This window comes from Molothrus ater (genome assembly GCF_012460135.2).
Source record: "Molothrus ater isolate BHLD 08-10-18 breed brown headed cowbird chromosome Z unlocalized genomic scaffold, BPBGC_Mater_1.1 matZ_random_MA35, whole genome shotgun sequence".
In the NCBI taxonomy this organism is placed as follows: domain Eukaryota; kingdom Metazoa; phylum Chordata; class Aves; order Passeriformes; family Icteridae; genus Molothrus; species Molothrus ater.
In genome coordinates this window covers 3,161,950-3,182,310 of record NW_023416471.2, presented here as the reverse complement: position 1 = coordinate 3,182,310, position 20,361 = coordinate 3,161,950, and the positions used below count along the sequence as shown (strand labels likewise).

Sequence of the window (20,361 nt, the reverse complement as noted above, 5' to 3'; positions counted from 1 at the left end):
TCCTTTTTCCCCTCTACTTTTACTAATCTATACTCTAGCTTCTAGACACCATCAAATCTTGCTTTCTTCAGAAACTTCAGCAAAAAATCAGATTTAAGAAATCATTTTTCTTGCAGAAATATCTTGCAGTAACTTCCAGAAAACAACCTGCTTTTGGTCTACAAAATCCTACAGTGCTCTAAAAGTAAAGTCCTTCAATAATTTTCAAGAATTACAAATTTCCACATATCTTGGCTGTGATACTGGAAGCTTTCTTTCCTCTAGGATGAGGACATCAGTTTCAGAAACTCCTGGGTATCTGTCATTATTTTCATGCAAATGTCACTGACTTTCTCATGTTACCCTAACACAGCAGCCAAAGAGAAATTAACTTTCTGATTACCTGTTTCTATACTTCCCTTAAAAGAAATTGAGATAAGTATCCTGGAATTTTTTGACAAGATTACAGTGACTACCACTGTCTCACACAGAACTTTAATTTTCCCTACTATTAAAGACTCTTTCGTACAAGGAAGAGCCTCAATGTCTGTTGGAAAGAGGGCTTCACCTGTTTGAAAACTATTATCCAGTGCTCTTTATGGCCTAGATTTCCAAGACAACTACATGGGACCAGCAAACTTAAGTCACAGCTTCATGTCACAAGCAGGATACCTTAAGCAATCTAAAATCAGGCATTAGTGCTGATGTTCAAGCACCTGGATCCTAAACTGGCCAGAAATGTATTGCATCTGACTGCTAGATGATAAAAGAAAGAAAAAAAAAAGGATTATCTCAAACATGCTATTTCACTTACCCCACTGTTAAAAAGCACCAACAGTAAAACCCAAAAAAATAAAAAGGAGAACAAAAAAACAGCACTTAAAGACAGTGGTCTGAAAACCGGATTGGCATTCTGGTTTCTCAAGTCTGTAGCAGGCAAGAACCTCCCCACATCGCAGAAAAAAACCAGAAGCTAAGCATAAAATCATACACTTCTATCTGGCAGAAAACTACCAGTGACACTAGATTAAAAACATAAATCCTAATTCTAATAATTATTTTACAGCAGATTTTAGGAGTTTTAGAAGCATAATAATTGCCTTTAAGGACAATGGTATTTTTAATCAGGCACTTAAAAAGGAAGAGAGAAAAGCAGAGAAGTGATTTAAAGCAGCCAAATTCTATCATATTACTTCCTGTGCACTGCCTAGAGGCTATGAAAAGTGAGCAATCACATTAATTCGGTCCCATCACTATGAAAAAGATGCAAGAAGACAATGATGATGATTCTGGCAAAGAATTACCACTTTTCTCCCAGCACACAGAGAAACATATGCCGGATACTAGTATGTGATTTCTGTTCTAAAGGAAACGCCTGTGTGAAGCTTTCTTAATCTACAGAGAAAATTTATAGTGAAATAACAAATCCCCAGTGGGTATGCAGTTCTGAACACTACTATGGTGAAGCCTGCTTCCCCAAATAAGGAATTAAAGGTCTTGAAATATTTTTGGCAGCTCAAGAGAGGTCTAGGTATCTCAAGTGCTTATAACTCTCCTTCATACAGAGAGAGTAAACTAATTCTGCATTTCAAATATTCTAAAGAGTCCTGTTTCTGTGAATGATCCACCTCCCTTAATTCCTCAAAAATTTTGCTTATACTTCTAATTTCACTTCTCCCCAAGACCAGGTTATTTCTCAACACATTTCTGATAGATAATATGCTAACCTTAAGAAATACTTAAGTTCTGAGCCTTAGTGTGCAAACTTAGTCCAGTCTTTTACTTCAAAAGTCTCTAGGCATGTTCAATGGCAAGAGTCTTGACAGCTCCACTGACCTCTTATCCTGTAAATTCTGGACAGTCAGTGGAACAAAGCATGACTGATTTTATCTGCTCTACTACCTTATTATCTCCTTTTGTATTGTTCTTCCTCTCATATATGTCCATCAGCAGTTAGGATTTAAAAAATAAGCTAGAACATATTCACTAGGAGAGAATTCATCTTCTTCACACTTCTTAACAGCATCTGACATTTGGGGCACTTTTGATCCATGTCAAATTCTGGCTGTAAGCCAGAAGCACAGGTCCAAGCCAGCAAGTTTGGAAAGTGGCCATAAACAAAACTGAACTTCAGCTGTCTAGGAAGCCACCAAATAAAACTGTTTATTTCCAGGTCTTTAATAAATAAATAGGCAAAAATTTCTACAGCATGACTGTACTGGCAGCGTTTCCTCAGCAGAGACTAAAATAAAAGAAAAGATAAGGATACCAATGCTGTACAGACTAACTGTGGCCCTGGGTCTATTAACAAGATAGTTAAGATTTTGCAATAACATGGTGGAAGTGTACAAGATTTATAAATATATAAATCAAATTACTGTGAAGGGCTCCCCTACCATGCTCTAATACAATCTTAGTTTTATATAAATGTAATGAGCCTCAAATCAGTAGAGAATTACTTACACAGACAGATAAGGGAGATGTTTGGTGATGCATTACAGAGCATAAGAATGTATCTCCTGAATCAGTAAGAAAAATGTCAAATTTATCTCTACTGTTACACTTTCTGCAATTGCTGCAATGGCCTGTCTCAGAAGGCAATCACTTCCTTGCATCTGTTTCAAAATAAAGAACCTGCATAGTCTGACACAGCAGGGGAAAAGGAACCTCCAAGAGTGTCGTAGTTCTCTCAGGAGATTATGTTTCAGGACCTTGTGATCCAACATCAAAAATGTATGCAATGAAGCATCTTTAATGAAATCACAAACTCCTGCAAAGCCTCTCTCACATCTGTGTAACTGACAGTGAAAAAATCAAAACATACAAATTGATTAAATTTGTCAATTATTATTTTGGTGAGAGTTCTGAACACATTCTCTTCAAACACAAACCTGCAGAACAAGAATCTGGCTATTGGTTTACTGATCATACTAATTAGAGGACCAAGTCTTGGATTCTAGAAAGCAAGGATGAAAAGATAAAACATTCATATTAGGTAGAATAATTTACAAACAAATAAAGTAGCACTTCAGCTCTGTTTCATGTATTTAGGGTTTTTTTTTCCTTGTGTAATGACTGAGATCTAATTTTTTAATTACCATAACCTTCACTAAAAGCTGACTTATCTTATTTTTAAGGCAATCATTAAGGATAAGCTCTCTGAAGTCTTTTAAAAAGGAATAACAAACAACAAAAGTGATTAGATACGAGCTGAACTTCTGTGGGTTTTTTTCAAGTATTATGCTAGAACAAATAAAACCATTTTCTACTGTGTACAGTTTTAAGCCTGGAACTCTACTAGCACAAGGCATTACAACCTCCCAATGGCTGTACCATGGTGTTTCAGCTTGCTTCTGCCCTGGCTATCTCTCCCGAGTTCATGCTAACCACTTTGGCTTATTCAGTCATAACTAGTCTTCTGGCATGGAGCTCCACCTGCTGACAAGTCTCTCAAGTGTTGCAGAGCTTGCACACCAAGTCTCAGTTTTGTCAACCAGGTCCAGGAAAATGCTGCAGTATGCAAAATAAATCTACAAAACACTTCTACAGTGAGAACAGTATGTAATTTCAAACACATGTTCTTAAAAGTCATGAGTTTATGCCTTCATAATTTTTTTTATCATGTATGGAAAAAGGAAAAGATATGTTAAAGTGGTACAGAGATTTCACTATTTGATTGCTAAACAAAATTAATTACTATTTTATATTAACTGAATTTATTGCCTGGTTTAAGAACTCCCTGAAGACTCCCAATCCAGTAACAATTTCCAAGGCAATACTGATGTTGTAAGTTTAAAGCTTTACCATGAAATGCAAATTATCATAATTGTATGTAATTACCTGAGTAAATGTTTAGCTGGTACTGCAATATTCAAAAATTAATGATGTTTTTATTTCTAATCTGATCATCAGACATATAAAAGTTTTGTTGCTGTTGTTTTCTTCATTTGAATTACCATGGACTACTGCCATGCTTTGATGATCACATCAACAGCAAAAATACACCCTACGTAACTCAAGACAAATGACAGGCCATACATCCACTGACTGAACACCTAAATGTGGAAGTTAGCTCAAGCAGCTTCCAGTTAAATGTTATGAAGTGACATAATACATAAAACTTTGGATACTACTGAATTTTTGTCAAAATATATCTATTTGCATGGAATAACCATTTTTTTTATAGTATCTTCATACTTAAAGTAGAGAAAAAAATGTGAACTATATATCTCCCATTAACATAGTGAATGGCATAAAAGCATAACTCTAAGGGGCTAAAAAACAAGATTTTAAACTTCTAGTGCTGTCAGCATTATAATTATCTCTGTCTTGCATGGATAAGTCAGTAGAAAAGTATAATTGCTAGTAACAATAAGATGTTTCATTTTTCCATATACAATGATAAAACTGTTAAATGCAATGTTCAGAAATTTTTATTTCACTCCATGTTATATCCTGATTGAAAAAAAGAGAATGGTTTGACAATTTCCTTTTTTCCTTAAATGAGTACATGACTACCAATACACATCAAATATACTTCAAAAAATATATTGACTGAAGCAAACCATATGGGAGACACTAACACAATACAAAACTTCCTACATTTAATAGAGGCAAAAAAGAACAAGGAAACTAAGTAAAAACACTCACATAACATTATACTGTCTATAAAAACATATCTAACAGCATTTCAGAATTTCACTCTGTGTTAGTATTCTATTATAGAGTTACCTAATGTAAAAGAAGGGAAAGAAAACAATTTGCAAACTATTCCACCATGAAATTGACTCTATTTATATGATATAAATACTTAGGAGATATGAAACAAAATTGCTTTGCATATCCCTCTTTTATATTTTAAATTACAAAACAAAAAAATTACTTGTGACTTGAGGACATGAAAATTTACTTCATATGGATTTTCTAATCCTTAGGAAAAAAAAACTTGCAAAACAAGTGTTTACAATTAATTTCTGAACAATAATAAATAATTATATTCGAGTGTATCAGAGTAACATTTAGATGAACTGCTCTCAGAAAAAGAGGAGAAAACTAATTTATAGCTGAAGAAACAGTCATCCTCTTGAATGAAACTAGGATGAGCAATCAGCAGCAAGAACATTTAGTTTCTGATATTTTACAGCCTTATATTTTTAAGGAGTTTTACTAAAAAAAAAAATAAATCCCATTTTAAAAATCACCACTAAGTTTATTTACAGAAACAACCCATCAGAGCATAATTTTTCCATCTTGAGATATAGTCAAGACTGCCAGGTCAGGGGTGATGCCAAACATAAGCACAGACTGAGGGAAAGAAGAACACATTAAGAGCAGCCCTGCAGAGAGGGACTCCGGGGTGCTGGTATACAAAAGTCAGCTGTCATCATCCATTTGCAGCCCAAAGGGTCAACCACATCCTGGGCTACACTCAAAGCACCATGAGCAGCAGGATGATGGAGGCGACTATTTCCTTCTACTCTGCCCCTGTGAGATTCCACCTTGAAAACTGCACCCAGGTCTGGGGTCTTCAAGACAAGAAAGAGATGGCACAATCCCAGAGGAAAGCCACTAAACTGATCATAGTGCTGGAGCACCACTCCTATGACAACAGGCTGAGAGAGGAGTTGTTCAGCCTGGAGAAGGAAAGGAAGATCTCCAGAAAGATCTCACTGAAGCCCTTAAGTACTTAATGGAAGCTCATAAGAAAGATGGAGGCTGACTCTTCATGCTGGCAGACAGTGATAGAAGGGGAACCAGTCTTAGTCTAAAAGAGGAGAAGTTCCAGCACCTGAGCAGAGTCTTACTCTGTCGGGAACACAGCTCTGGCACAAGCTGTGGGAGAGGAGACGCCCCCACTACTGACAGTGGCCACCCAACATCACCTTAATCCTCTCTGCTCCATTGCAGGGTGACAGCAGCAGTCCCCTCATGTGCAGAGACAACAGGCCTGACTACTTCTGGCTCACTGGAGCAACCAGCTGGGGAACAGGCTGTGTGAGAGAAAAAATGCCCCAGAGTCTGCACTACCTCTCAGCACTTCTACTTAGTGTAGCTCAGGTGTAAGGACTTATACAACATCACGGGCATCAAATCATTTAACGATCACCTCAAATCCCTTCTCAGAAAGCAAGGACAATATCAACACCATCAGGCATGCTTAGCTCCTGTCTTTTTTCAAGTCTAAAGCTGGTAGAATTCCTTACTAGGTGCAGGAGCTCCTTCAGGTCCGAAGGGAAAAAATAGCATGAGCAGCAGAATGAACAGGATCCAGTGCAGGCTGCAGTAGATCACGACCATCTCCTTTCTAGGGCAACATGTGCTGATCCCAAGGCAGCCTCAGTGCCAATAGCCTGCGTGTAAATGTTGTATCCTGTACATGTAAACGCTGAACTTGACTTAGCTGTGCAAATAAACATGTCTGCTTTCACAGTTAACCCTGTTTTCAGTCCCATTCAGTCTCCTGTACAAGATAAGGACTTCCACATCTGGCACCCAAAAAGAGTGCATGTCCAAGAGTGGCAAGCTTTGCCTTGAAGAAGCAAGGAAAGTGGTAATTCTGCACAATTTATTCTTCAGATGGACCTTAACACATCACACTTCATGACAGGTCCTCTCTGCAAGGTAGCTTGAATAACATGCATTATTTTCATAAATGGTGAAGGCACTCCAAACTCTCAGATAACACAGGCCAGACAGAACTGCATAAACTAGAGCAAGTTACTTAAAGTACACAATCCACGTTAAAAATGAATGTTAACATTATCTCTGGCATACAAATGCATACCTGCTTTATTTTTTCAAGTTGCCTTAACTTGACAAAATTTTACCTACTGGTTTAAAAAATAAAACAACAAAAACCAACATTATCCTCTATTTCAGGTTACACAACGTCACCTTAGTGGGTTAAATATTTCTGCCTCCTTTTGTACCAGCTTCCTGAATCTGTTTTACCTTCTCCCTAAGAAGCTGACCAGATTGCCTCTCATCATTAGGCCTCTTCCTAATTGCTCTCATGGCTTTTCTCTGCAACCTTGCATTGAGTTAAAGTGGCAAGATTTTGTAAATGGTGCATCCTGCTGTAGTGGAAGGTGTTGAAAGGGTTTGGAACTAGGCAATCTTGGAAGTGCCTTCCAACCCAAACCATCCTATGGCTCTGTTCCCCCTTCCCCTGCCCTCCTGCAGAGGCCACCATGCCCTGAGCACAGAACCAGCCACACTGTGCCATCTGCCCTGGCGCACTGTGGGCCCATCAGTGGCTGCACTGGAGGTGATGAGCCCCCTCACCTTGAAGGTGACACTGGAGGTGACACAGTGCTGGCAGTGATGGAGCTGATGTGTCTCTGTCCTGTTGGCCCTGTGTAGGCCTGTGCTCAGCACAGAGGATTATTTTCTCCCACTCACTGAAACAGAGGTTTAGACACCAGAAAGCAGACTTCAGCAACCTTGAGCTGAAGGAGAAGAGTACCGCTCTTATGACTAGACTCATCACCTCAACTAATACTAGGAGACACTAATCACTAACACTACTACAGGATATGATATTAAGTAACTAACAAGATAGCCTGCACCAAAAAGACTCCAAGCCTCCTAATCTTCTGCAATCATTATCCTGATCCTTCCTTTCTCTTCATCTTTTTGTACTTTTTTAAACTCCTTCTAGGTCACGACAAGCATACAAGCTTTGTAAAATAATGTTTTGTACTAGTGTAAATGAGAACCATCTCATAGTGCCTTGTAAATATTAAACAGCAGTGGAGAAAGAGAATGTGACAATCAAGTATAATTGTAGAATGGGAATCAAACAGTTCCACAAAGAGACAGAGGAAGAAAAACAGCTCTCCCCTCAGAAACAACTATTTAATTATCATTTCACAGAGCTACTGCCCCACGGGCCAAAAAGAATGTGAGGCTAAACCTCAAAGAAAAAAAGTCACAAATATCTCCAACATGTCAAAACTAATCCACAAAGGCAAAAACTGTTTGCCCCTTTAGTAAACAGGTACTGTTTGTTTGCTTTTTTATTTGGCCTACAAACTCTGCATATAGATGCACACAACTGAGAAAAGGAAGTCACACAAAATATTAGCAAAGTAAGGTACTTATTTAAACTATATGAGGTCTCATCAGACCAAAGAAAACCCTTTTAATTATTAAGAGCATGTAAACATTTAAAAATAAGTTGTAAAGAAACCAATGTTCATTTCTGTTTGAGAAAAGAGTAATTACAGTACATAACATTAATTTTTCTCAATTACATAACAATTGCAGCAATTCCAAGAGCTTTTGCTGTTCGTTTTCTACCTAAAATTGTAAATTTATTTCTTCAACAAAGTCAAGGAAATTACCAATAGCTACTCAGTCACATATACTAAATCCATGTAAGGGTTAAGACTTTTCTTTGTTAAACAGTATAATGAAAATCTAAGCATCAAGTGTAGAGAAGATGAATCCAAGTCCCCACACACAGATTGTTATGAGCTACTGCCACTTAAAAAGAAAAAATATCATGCAACTGAACTTCTCGTCCAAACAAGTCCCCAGAAATGCAAAGTGAAGCCCATTCACTTTAAATCACCTCAGTGAGTAGCTTGATACTCTGATCCCAGGTCTGAAGTACAATAGCAGGGCTACACAATTCAGTAAAACAGATGTAAAACTTACTATAGAAGTCACTGATCTGGCATCTTCTTCGTAATTCACTACAGGTGGTGGCTCTTTCCCATCATTCTCTTGAACTTTCTGTTCCAGTAGTTCTTTCTGGGCTGCAAATTTTGCCTCAGAGCATCTTAATTGCTGGACTGTTTGCTTAAGTTCTTCAAGTGCTTGCTTTTGGCTCAGCAAGAGTACAATACTGCAAAGAAAAATAAAAATTTAACAATGTACATGAATCAAAATAGTCTATTTGCTTCATAAAATCTGGGGAGAAGAAAGCATGACAATTCTTCAACATAATCATTTGTTCAAAGATGAAGCAATTCTAGAAAATTTTCAAAGCAACATGGTAATAAAAGCAAACACTCATTCTCTCTCTCTATCACAAAAAATAATGTTTAATATATATAGGTAGAACTCCTGCTTTCATCCACTTTTGACTGAATTGATAAACACTGGGGTTCCCCCTCCTTTAGAGAATAAGTAAATTTTAGATAATGATTTGAAGTGATGAGAAATTCACTCCAATCAGTGTAGTTGTTGCAATAATAATTTGCAATATTAAACTCCCCTCACATCCAGTATAAATTCATATGGCATCACATAAGAGGTATCTGTTTTTTCCTCTGCACTGTAAGTATTTCTGGGCTGGGGTATAACTGTCTTAGGAAGCTAAATAAACGTATCTTTATGAGGAGCTAAAAGCAACTTTTCATCTTCACCTTATTTTTATAATTCTTCTCTGAATACCACTTATACTCATGAATACTTGAGACAGTTGTGATTAAATCATATTGAAGGACACGCACATAGAGTATCTGCAGGCACGCAGATGACTCTATCATCCCAAAGAACTACCAAAACCAAAGACTGACAGAAGCTGCCTAAGAGACAGTATCACTCACATTGTAATACAGACACCGTTATAAGCACTCTACCAGTGCCCAGTAATATGTGGTCTACAGGAGATGCTGAGTTCTCACAGCCTACAAGAACAGATGAAGGAGGTGAATGGACCAGAACTATGAAGAATGAGGACCATATAAAGAAAAATCTCAGTATTGTGTTACTCTGTATCTTCAGGATAACCCCTTGAAGACAAGCCCTCCTGCAAGCCCTACCCTTGAAGAAAAAAAGAAAGGCAAAAGTAGTTCATGCAGGGATTGATCCTTCACAAAGTGATGCTCAGCCAAATGGGTACTCAAATGGGTTCCAAATAACAGGGGAACCACCTGTCATAAAATCCTCTTTGGCAGGAAAAGATACAAATAGTATTGATACAGGGGAATATTATATCAAGTCAGTAATAAGCAAAACTCCTCACTATCAGGAAAATGATTGTTCATCCAAAAACGGTAAGTGTGAGGTATGCAGACACAATTCTCAAATCTGAAACTGAGATTTGGCATGGACTTGCACATATTTAAAAGCACCAGAGAAGCAAATGAACAAATATTCTGAAGTTATCCTAAAGATAATGTGTTTTCATCTGGTCTCCTTTATGAGAGAAAAAGGACATCACCATGTGAAAATAACAGGTTTCAACCATCAGCAAGGCTTTAGGTGAATACACACTGGCTGGGGTAACATCCCCAAACACAGAATGATTTCAACTAATCAGGATACAGCAATAACACAACATAAAAATACCCTGAAAAGTCGCTCATAAGCTAGTCTCTTTCTGAACTGCAGCAAAATGGATTACAATGATTTCATTTCCCAAATCCAACCTTCAGTGCTTGCCACTCCAGTCATGCATGAGGAATTAGAATCTATAAAATAATTTGCCTGTGGCTTGCAGGAGTGCAAACTGCAAAGTTCTTATTGCTAGTAATAGCTACAAGCAACTTCACAGAGTGACATCTTTTATGAAGGATCCCCGCAGATCACAGCTACATGTGAGAAAGTGGTAAAAAGGTGTACTAAACCAAAACCTAAATATTCACTATGCTATATGTTTTAAGGGCAGCGGGTATGCTTGACATATACATATATAAATAAAATACAATTAAAACATTTTCTGTGTTGAAGGTGATATCATCATTTGAAGATGGAAAGGGATATTAGTGTGGGGATAATAGTACCAAGACATTGCCATAAGGTATGACCTTATGCAGTCATTATTAAACCCAATGCTACAGTTGGACAAGATATTCTGGGGACAGTAAACATCCTGAAACATCCTGATCAACTCTGCACTGCAGCTAAAAGGTGAAAAGGGAGTTTGTTGGAGGCAGGCATGATCAATGACAAATCAGAACAAGGATGACTTGTACAGCTTGACATCTAAGCCAGATTCCCTGCCTTTTAATAAGAGAAACAGGTACTGGTGCAATTTGAACTGAAATCATCTTCTCAACATCACAAACATCTGCTAAAGGATCAGTCAGAGAAGCCTTCACACAGTAAGAAACACAGTGAGGGTCTAAACTATTTTCAGGGAGTGATAACTGGTAACAAAACAATACTGAGGGGAAAAAACCCAAACAACACCCATTAATCTCAGCTAGTTCAATTATAGTTTATCCTTTAAGTAGCATACAGCAAAGAAGACAGGTCAAGAACCAAAAATTGGAAAACACACTGTGAGTGCATGTGAACTTCACCACAGAAAGGACATAAAATATCTATTTGAAACACTGACAACAGATATATAAAGTTTTGTACGAGAATTAAATGTTTCATGTGATGGAACAATGTGATACAATGTTTCATATGAAAAAGTTCCATCAACAAAGAGCATCAAGACTCTTTCAGTAAATGAAGGATTACCTAAAGGACTTGCATTCCAATTCACTACTGCTACTGTAAACAAATATTTATGACCAAATTAGTAAGATTAAGACTGATTGCAACAAGGATCAGAAAAATATCACTACAGACAAAAGGTTTCTTTATCTGTTGAACCGACATCAGTTTAGAAGAGTATGTAAATATTTTTTCTAACCAAAGGTAGAAGAACTAAATACCTAAAGATGTTGCCCAGGAATGATTCTTCATAATAATGTTTTATTTATGGTGCACTAAAACACTCACTAATGTCTCACCTTTGTTATTTACTATGCAGTACTACAGGCCATGAGATTTACATACTTTACATTTACACTTCTGTAAAGGAAATGCAAAGAATGAACTTTACCTGACAAGATGCAAACATATTACTGCATAAGAAAGTCTTGCACAAGACTCTGAAAGCCTTTCACAGAATTAAACCTCCACAAGGAATTCTGCCAAACAGAGAGGCAACTGAACTCACTCATCTTCTTTGAGCAAGCTGAATTGAATTAATGAAAGGTCCAGCTCTTGAGCCAAAAGCTCTTGCCAAACCATGGCAATTATATTAAACTTATGGAGCTGCACAGTTCTTCAGTGAGTTGGGGTCTGCAGTGGGCAAGTTTTATTTCAGAGACAAGAAACTAACTTCCCATTGTTTTTCACAGTAATTGCTAAACACAAAGCAGAACAAGATTAGTGAAAGTTATTTCTTACTTAAGTTTTAGGAATTGCATTATAGACATTTTTCCCCTTCAAACTATTGTATTTTGAAATTTAAATTTCAACTTACTCAGATTTCTTTTCACATGTCTTAGATGACTCTTCTATTTTTTTCTCTAGTTCCAAAACAAGTTCCTCTTTGCTCAGAAGGGTTTGCTGCGTTTGCATCAGTTCTTCTATTACTGTTTTTAACCTGTAAACAGATTTCAGAAACCCAGCCTGTGAATGCATAAACTCTATATATCTGGGAACATTGTAATCTTTTTCCCGAAGATGTAAAAAAGCACTATTTTCTAGATTATGTTACTCAGTGTTTAGTGATAGTTCTTTTTTTGTGTGGCTGGACCTTCACATTGCTAATCTGTATTGTTAGAGATTCTGTGTGAGCCTCTGTATACACACTACGTTACAGAATGATCTCCTGTCTGCAGGTTCTCCTACCAAGAAAACATTTTTTCCAGAATATGTGATGAGTTCCATGAATTAATGCCTTCCTAATACATTGCTAATTTATGAGATGCTTTAAGAAAGACAAAAGCCTTCTGACTCATAAAACATGTGTTAAATAAATACACAGAATCAGTAGCTGGGTTGTATTTATTTCTAGAAATAGTAAAAGTACAAATGATCACTTTCTGTTGTAATAGTGATTGTATCTTTCTTTACGATTATCCTTTTCAGGTTACAATCTCTGGTAATGGTTAATTCAAAGTAAAGTACAAAACCACTCAATACTAACAGAGAAGGTGTATTACACTTTAAAACCATTATGAACACTTCATAATTATATTGGTAAATACTCCAATAACAAAAAAATGTTCCATGAAATGCACAACATTTGCATTCTAAAGAATGTATGTAAATGGCTTACATAATGACAACTTCTAAAATGTGTATCAATCAAGATTGTTAAATCAGAACAATCTCTTAAAGATAAATAAGCATATACATCTTGTTTCCTTTTTGTCATTTATCTATACATCTTTAACTATCTTATTTTATTTTCCCTGTATTTTCAAGCCCAATTTCAATAAAATTACTGAAGTAAAAAGCAGAACACAAGCAAAATATATGTAGCAATTACCATTGCACAGATCTATTGCCCAAAACCATTCCAGACCAGGGAGTGGTACACCCAACTCTCTAAATACCTAGGAGGCATATGCCACATGTCCATATATACCAAACTGAGTTATTTCATTCTAAACACTGAATCAGTCCTCTCCTTCCAATATATTTTATACAATGTTGATTATATATGATCTGTACCCAGTCATGCACTCTATGCTAGGAGACTGGAACCACTAAAAAAAGCCATAGAGTGAATGACAAAAATTTATTTCCCAAAAGACAAACCTTCCACATGTGTTTGAGATAAGATAAATACTTAAAACATTTCCCTCAAAGTAACATCATCACAGCTCTGCTTTTCATATACATTTTTATCAGTTTTAGGCTGTCAAAATCTCTATGCTGAATTTTTCTATGTTTTCTTATACTGGGTCTCCAACTTATTACCAACTAACTTTTTTATTTTAATACTTTGCTAAAGAAAGTAATTTTAAAAAAATTAACTGTTTTTTAAACAGCTTTCTAAACAAAATTTTAATCAACATTGTATTTGATTAACAACTGATTTACAGGAAGCAGATGTTTTATCTAATGATCCAGCATCAACAGTCATGAAATTAAAATGAAATTGATAAGACTTCATCAGTAGAAGGAATGAGTATATACATGCAGATACAACATCTTTATTATTTCACCACTTCAAAAATATTATATTTTATATTTTATGTTGCAATATCAGATTAAAACATTAAGTTGATGTAGTTCTTCCTGAAACTTCTGAGACACTTCAGAGAGATTTTATTTATCTTAGAGAAAAGAAGAAGAAGCTACCAGGTACACAAAAACTACTTGCCTCCTTGCACTTCATATCTATTCTTTGTTTAAACAATAACTTTCATTCAAACTGAAATGAACAGCTGACAAATGCATCAGCTGACAATTCTGCAATCTTGTATCATTTTGGTCCTTGTTTACCAAAGGAATTTTCTTGTGGTGCTGGATATGCCTTATGGATACAATCAGTTTACAGAAGGGTTTCTATGACTTAACAGTTAATCACTGTAACACTTGAATAATCACATAATGCCCCTGCCTGGAAAGCTTCCATTCCTATTCCTTTAGTTTTAAGCTCTGTTCTGCTGCAACTATCAATTAAAAGTTTGATCTTAGAGAACTCATATTTCAGAAGAACTGGACATTACTATGCTCATTGATCAGCCTTTAGCTGAGGTTGCTTCCTCTCAGCTTTTAATGCGTCTCTTCAAAGCATAAATTCTTATTCTGCTACACTTCTCAGAATTTTTCAGTACTATTCAGTGACACTATGAATATTTATCAGGAGACACCATAACTCATTCCTTAGAAAGGTTAGCTAGTCAACACTGACTTTTAACTACCTCCCTTTGTCAAAATTTTATTCATAAATATAAGCTCACCTTAAAATGTAAAAACCAGTTTTCTCATTATGCTCCCTTAAAATATAGGTTGTTAAAACCATTAACCAGTTATGTATGCAAAGCTGTCATTTTTCCATTGCATAGTCAATAATAACAGCTGATTCAACTAAATATTATTGATTATAAATCAATATAAGTCTTTGAATGTTTTAAATGTTTGTGAAATAAATCTGCCATGTGCATTTATTTTATTTGGTAGATACTGAAGGTAGTTCTCCTCTGCAGAAACGTAATGCAGCATTTTAAAGCTCCAAGGCCATGATTTTAATGTTGAAGATAAAAAGTCAAATTTATATTGTTTCATCATGTAAAGCTGACTTTTTAAAAGTCATCAACTATGGATAAATGATATAGTACACTTCTCTTGCTTGCAAATTTCTCATCATACACAGCTGACAGAAATACAGGTTTTTTGGCTGCAGTGGCTTTAAGGCAAGATATCTAAAACACAGTTAACAAGAGATATGAGTAAGGACCAAGTTACCAAGAACTGTGAAAAAAAAAATGAAGGGTTCTGACCTGCATTAAAAAGCAAAAGGACAAACAGGATAATAATAAACAGTTTTTACAGTACCAGGGGACAGTGGAGCTTCATATGTAATCTGCACTCCCTAATATATTCATAATAATCCAAATAAAAGGACAGTTTGAAAAGTGACAAAAAATGCTGATCATATAATGTTATTTGAGGTAGGGGGAAGGCTGAATGTGAAGGATAAAAAAGGATTATTCTGGACCTTATGACACTCCATACCTGGGCTGTCATTTCAATACATATGGAAATAGGCAAATATGTAGTGGGGAAAAAATAATCCAAAGCTTTACTTATGTAGAGAATGGAGCATGGGTCTAAAATGACCACTACCACTCAGAAATGAAATCTTGGAGATACAGTTGATGATTCCCTGAAAACACTTGATGACCTGCTCAGGTCAGAAAATCAAACTGAATGCTTCTCTAGGATTTGTTAAAACCAAAGCAGAGCAAGAACACAGGAAACCTTGGAAGGCCTCCCTCTAAACTGTCTATCTGGATTACCTGTGAAATTCTAGTCATTCATCTCAAAACTAATATAGCAACCTTGAAAATATTCAAATAAAGACAACCAGATGGATAAAGGATGAGTAAGCTTTGTGAAAGGACAGATTAAAGCTAAAAGATCACTCTGAGAAAGAGATCACAGAACAGAAGTTGAACAGAAATTTACATTATCATAGGCAGAAAGGAACAGATTGTTCCTCTTCTCTTCCAAAACAAAAGCTTAAGAGCCATAAAACAGAAAAAGATAAGAGCAGGTTCACAAAATAGGAAGTTAATTTCTGGAATTCCTTGACCGAAAATTCTATGGACAACAGATACTTTTACACACTGAACCTGACTGAAAAAGAACACAGAAGTAAAGTACTCCCCAAGGATATTATAAACTACCTCCACGTCCATTAAAGACATTTATCTCAAAATATTTCAGAGGTTAAAATGATGGGAGGCTGAGGAATTAGCATTATATGGTCATCCTGGTTTTGTTCTCTCAAGACTTTTTCCCTGTTGTCTAACATGGGAATGAAGAAAGTTGTGTCTGTCTTTGGTCTGACCTTCTAGGGTTTAACTGTCTTTCTCAGAACCCTCAATATATACCAGAAAGTGAACACCTTAATGACAGCAACACGTAAAAGGGCTACCTGATTTGTGTTCCAGAAATAATGCCACACCATAAAATTTCTCCAATTTGCAAAACCACTTCAAGTGATGAATGATGAATGATTTGCAAGAGAATACTATGAAAATTGTACTGAATATATATATATATGTAGGTAAATATACAGACATACATTTATAACAAAATTATATATTTCATCAGAAATGTTTATTAGAAAAGCAAGATTTCATCTCTTTTATTTAGATATGCTGCTGTCATATTTCTAAACAGTTGGATACAAAAGGCAAGCCAAAGGCAGAATCTTTGAAAAATTTTAATATTCCATTTAAAAGGGAGGCCCAGTATTTATATATTTCGTGCTGCTGTGTTGAAGTACATCAAGATGTACAACATCTGTGTTTAGGCAGGAATAATCTCAATATAGCAATGATGCAGAATATATTAAAAAGAGAAGCATGTTTAAAGGAATTGGGGGGGTTTAATTATCATGGGATCTTTTCATAAGATAAAGCTGCTTCATGACTAAGAAGGCAGATACTTCATATTAAAAAAATATTTCAGTACTTACCAAGGGAATAGATTTACAGAAAGTAATCAAATTATACAGAAAAAAAAGAGAGGATGATTAACAGCCTTTAAAAGGAATTAATAAAATCCCGAGTTTCTGTCATGTTGAGAAAACACGGGGATGAGAGTAACCTGCAGAAGACACTGCTATATGTTTACATTTGAAAATACTTCACACTAATTTTGGTTTTCAGAAAAGCCTACAAAAAATAAGGATCAAAGTTTGATTAAGGAAGTGAAATTAAAGAAAAGAAACTAAATGTAAAAGTTCCCACAATATGTCATTGCTGTCTTATTTGCATCAGTTTTACTTTCTAAGGAGAAAATATTTCAAATAAGTCTCACGTGAACTGAAATACAGTAGACACAGCAAAAATATCAACCAATGAAATTCTAAATTTCCCATTTTTAAAGCATGATTAACAGTTGCAATCTCACAGATGACCCCCAGGACAATTTTATGTCAAAAATTAAGGCCAATAATACACAAACATAATACTCTCAGCAGTTGATTCATTCCCCATAACAAATGATTAAAGGTGAGCTTGGTAAAAGTAAGGAAAATATTTAACTAGGCCATATATTAACAAAACACAGAGAGTTAGTTCATCACCCTGAATAGCTAAAAACTGTGAAACACTATACAACTGCTACATCTGTGCTACTAAGTTAATGTACTCTAAAGGTTACAATAATGAATAACAATCTCCTTTAGAAAACAAAAGCAAACACTTAAAAAACAAGATAAATTTATTCATGAAAATTTTCTACATGGTGATTTAAATCACTGACCACATAACTCTACTCAGTGGTTTCATCAAAATATTTTGCTGCTTTTTCTAGCGTAGTGAATGTGGAAACACTTTTGGGGAAATGAACCAGCACCTTCCCAAGGAGGACTCATCATAGATTTGGGGCATTTTGTTAACTGGCACAAAGAATTGCATACTTTGAAAATAAGGACAAGTTTTTGAGGAGACTAAGGAGAAGGATTTTGTGCAAAGAACAGTACAACCAGCATGGGAAAGAGTCTGTAGCCTGAAAATACAACACATAGAAATTGGACCTTAAAAATGGAGACACAGCCATGCAGGGATCTAAGTGAGCATAGATATAACACAGAATAGCATTTCCAAAGGATGAAAGATTTGTAGAGACTTACATGACTTGCAAACTTTCTGCTGTTAAATTATTCCACATGATCTCATTAGCTTGAAGGTTTTCATTTTCTTCTAGTAAAGACGTATCAAACTCTATTTCTTGTTCAACAACTTCTGATGACCTAATTTAGTAAATAATTGTTATAATTTAAAAATCAACATGTATCTTTGAGTGGATCATAGAGCAAATCATTAGGTTTTGAAGTATTTAATTAACTAGATTATAGTTAAAATTATATATGACATATAAGGATAGATAGCAATTGGATACAAATTCTTTTTCCTGTAAAAAAAAACATAATTCTAAAATCTCATGAGATAAAACACACTGTTCTTTGAATGAAGTTCACAGCAAAATCAAGATTCTCAAAGACTACCAATGTGAATGGGTGCCTGTTATCTGCTTCCATCACAAACCTGCACACGATGACCATGAATTCACACATAACCGTAACAAAAAGAAAATGAAAGAAGTCTCAGAGCTATTTTTTCATACAGTAAAACAGAGTAATAGTTCAGTAAATGGGAAATACACTTTTTAATACACGCAGAGCATGTGTTATCTGCATGCTCTGAAGTCTCAACCTGCAATAACTGCCGAGTACAAACATATCTAGAGTTGACTTTAAACTAGAACAAGTTTAGCCCAGAATGCAAACTGCATCCAAATAAACAGCAAACTGGCTCACATTGAGTCTAGACTGTAATGTGTAGTCTGCTGTCAGTATCAAAGTCCTGGCTATTCTCATATAACTGGAAATTTGTTTCTCTAAAACCAGCCAAACAGACTGTTCAGCCAGCTTTCTGTATGTGCAAAGTAAAACAATTTTCAAATGAGAATGAAGTTTTACAAGAAACAAGGTAAAAGGAATCAAACAGAAACAAATTCCTCTGAGCACTTAAACAGTTGCAGTTTAATGCAGGGTTTTCTCAAGAAGAAACATGAGATAAACATGCTTACCTGTGAGTATCTATGAAGTCATTATACTCAGAGTTAGGGTCTATCTGTTCCACCGAGGTCTGGATCTCTTTATGGACATTCACAATCTCTTCTGTTACAAGACTGGTGATCTCACTATACTCATCCAAAATCCCTTTTCTAGAAAGGAAAAAAAAGTCTAGTGTATAATATGGCACTGAAGGCATAGATGGCATTGAAGATGCTTCAAATTTTCTATTTGTTGCTCTGACAAAGTCTTGCTCTAGCTGGCTAAAAAGGGAAAAGTATGACAATATATTATTTAAAGAAACAACGCATCATCTGAGGACTTTCCTCTATAGGCTTAGGCTGGCTAAAGTCTCTTAAGACCACGCTCCTTCTGTTGATTTCAGTGCACCAACACACAGCATAGCTAAACTAAAAACTGGAGAGATTACAAGGAAAGGGAATGTATATAGTGCAGCGATGATGCTCTTCTTCACACAGGACTTGCCACGCTTCTTATAACCTACACTGAAAGTGAGAAACAACCACTTACGTTAAAATTTCAAAGGTTTTTTAAACTTCAACAAACACAACAAAGGACTGAATCAGGAAAAAGGGCAGCGCTGGGAGCATCATCAATTGCCAGAGGCTCATCCTCAAAATGCCTGCTCCACCTTTTATACCCCTGGAGGTCCCATCAGCCAACCCTGGCCCCTCCCAAAGTCTGTCAACTCTTCTTCACCATCTACTGGTGGAGACTGCTTTCTTGTAACCTGACTGGAGGTCATACGTTGTCATGCCATGCCCCCTAGCAACAAGCTTTTTCATTCCCAAAGGCACTAAACAAGGGGCACAAGTACACACCCTCCATCCACATGACTCTGACAACCTGTCCAATGGCAACAATACAGGGAGGAAAAGGGGACTATGGGGAGAACAGAGGGTGTCCAAACAAACTACTATAACATAACCATACATCAACAAAAACTTCTCCTAACATACACACAATATTAATCTCTTAATTGTGAGAGCCAATCATCACATTACCAATTTATAACACTGAAGATTTTCATGTTTCATGGCAAAATATATTCTGGCATAAAGCAAAATGATTTACAGAAATGTGTTCATTTCCTTTCAACACTGGCTTTCCATCTTGTTATAACGTTTTTTTATATACATTATTCATCATTCAGACAAAAATAGGCATAAATCACAAATAAGCATATATTTACAGGAGGAGAGAAAATTAACCAAGAAGTTGCTGTGAGAAAATACAAGCCACCCAGCCTTGTCTTCATCTGCTTCCAAGAGTGGGAAAAACCAGTGGAAAAGGAATGGTAAAGGAAGAGGTGGTATTGTGACACTACTCTTAATAGCATCCAATGACACATACTC

At 36.0% G+C, this 20,361-nt stretch overlaps 1 protein-coding gene across 2 annotated transcripts in view; it reads right to left on the bottom strand.

Annotated features, from left to right (window-relative positions):
• Positions 1-20,361, bottom strand: part of FER (FER tyrosine kinase) — a 155,801-nt gene that overhangs the window by 96,680 nt on the left and 38,760 nt on the right. For both annotated transcript variants that reach the window (XM_036402568.2, XM_054518197.1), the window contains exons 7-10: positions 19,000-19,137; positions 18,041-18,160; positions 12,197-12,319; positions 8,641-8,830 (exon numbers count right to left, since the gene is read on the bottom strand). In XM_036402568.2, the coding sequence (XP_036258461.1) occupies positions 8,641-8,830; positions 12,197-12,319; positions 18,041-18,160; positions 19,000-19,137 (571 nt within the window). The remainder of the gene's footprint in view (positions 1-8,640; positions 8,831-12,196; positions 12,320-18,040; positions 18,161-18,999; positions 19,138-20,361) is intronic.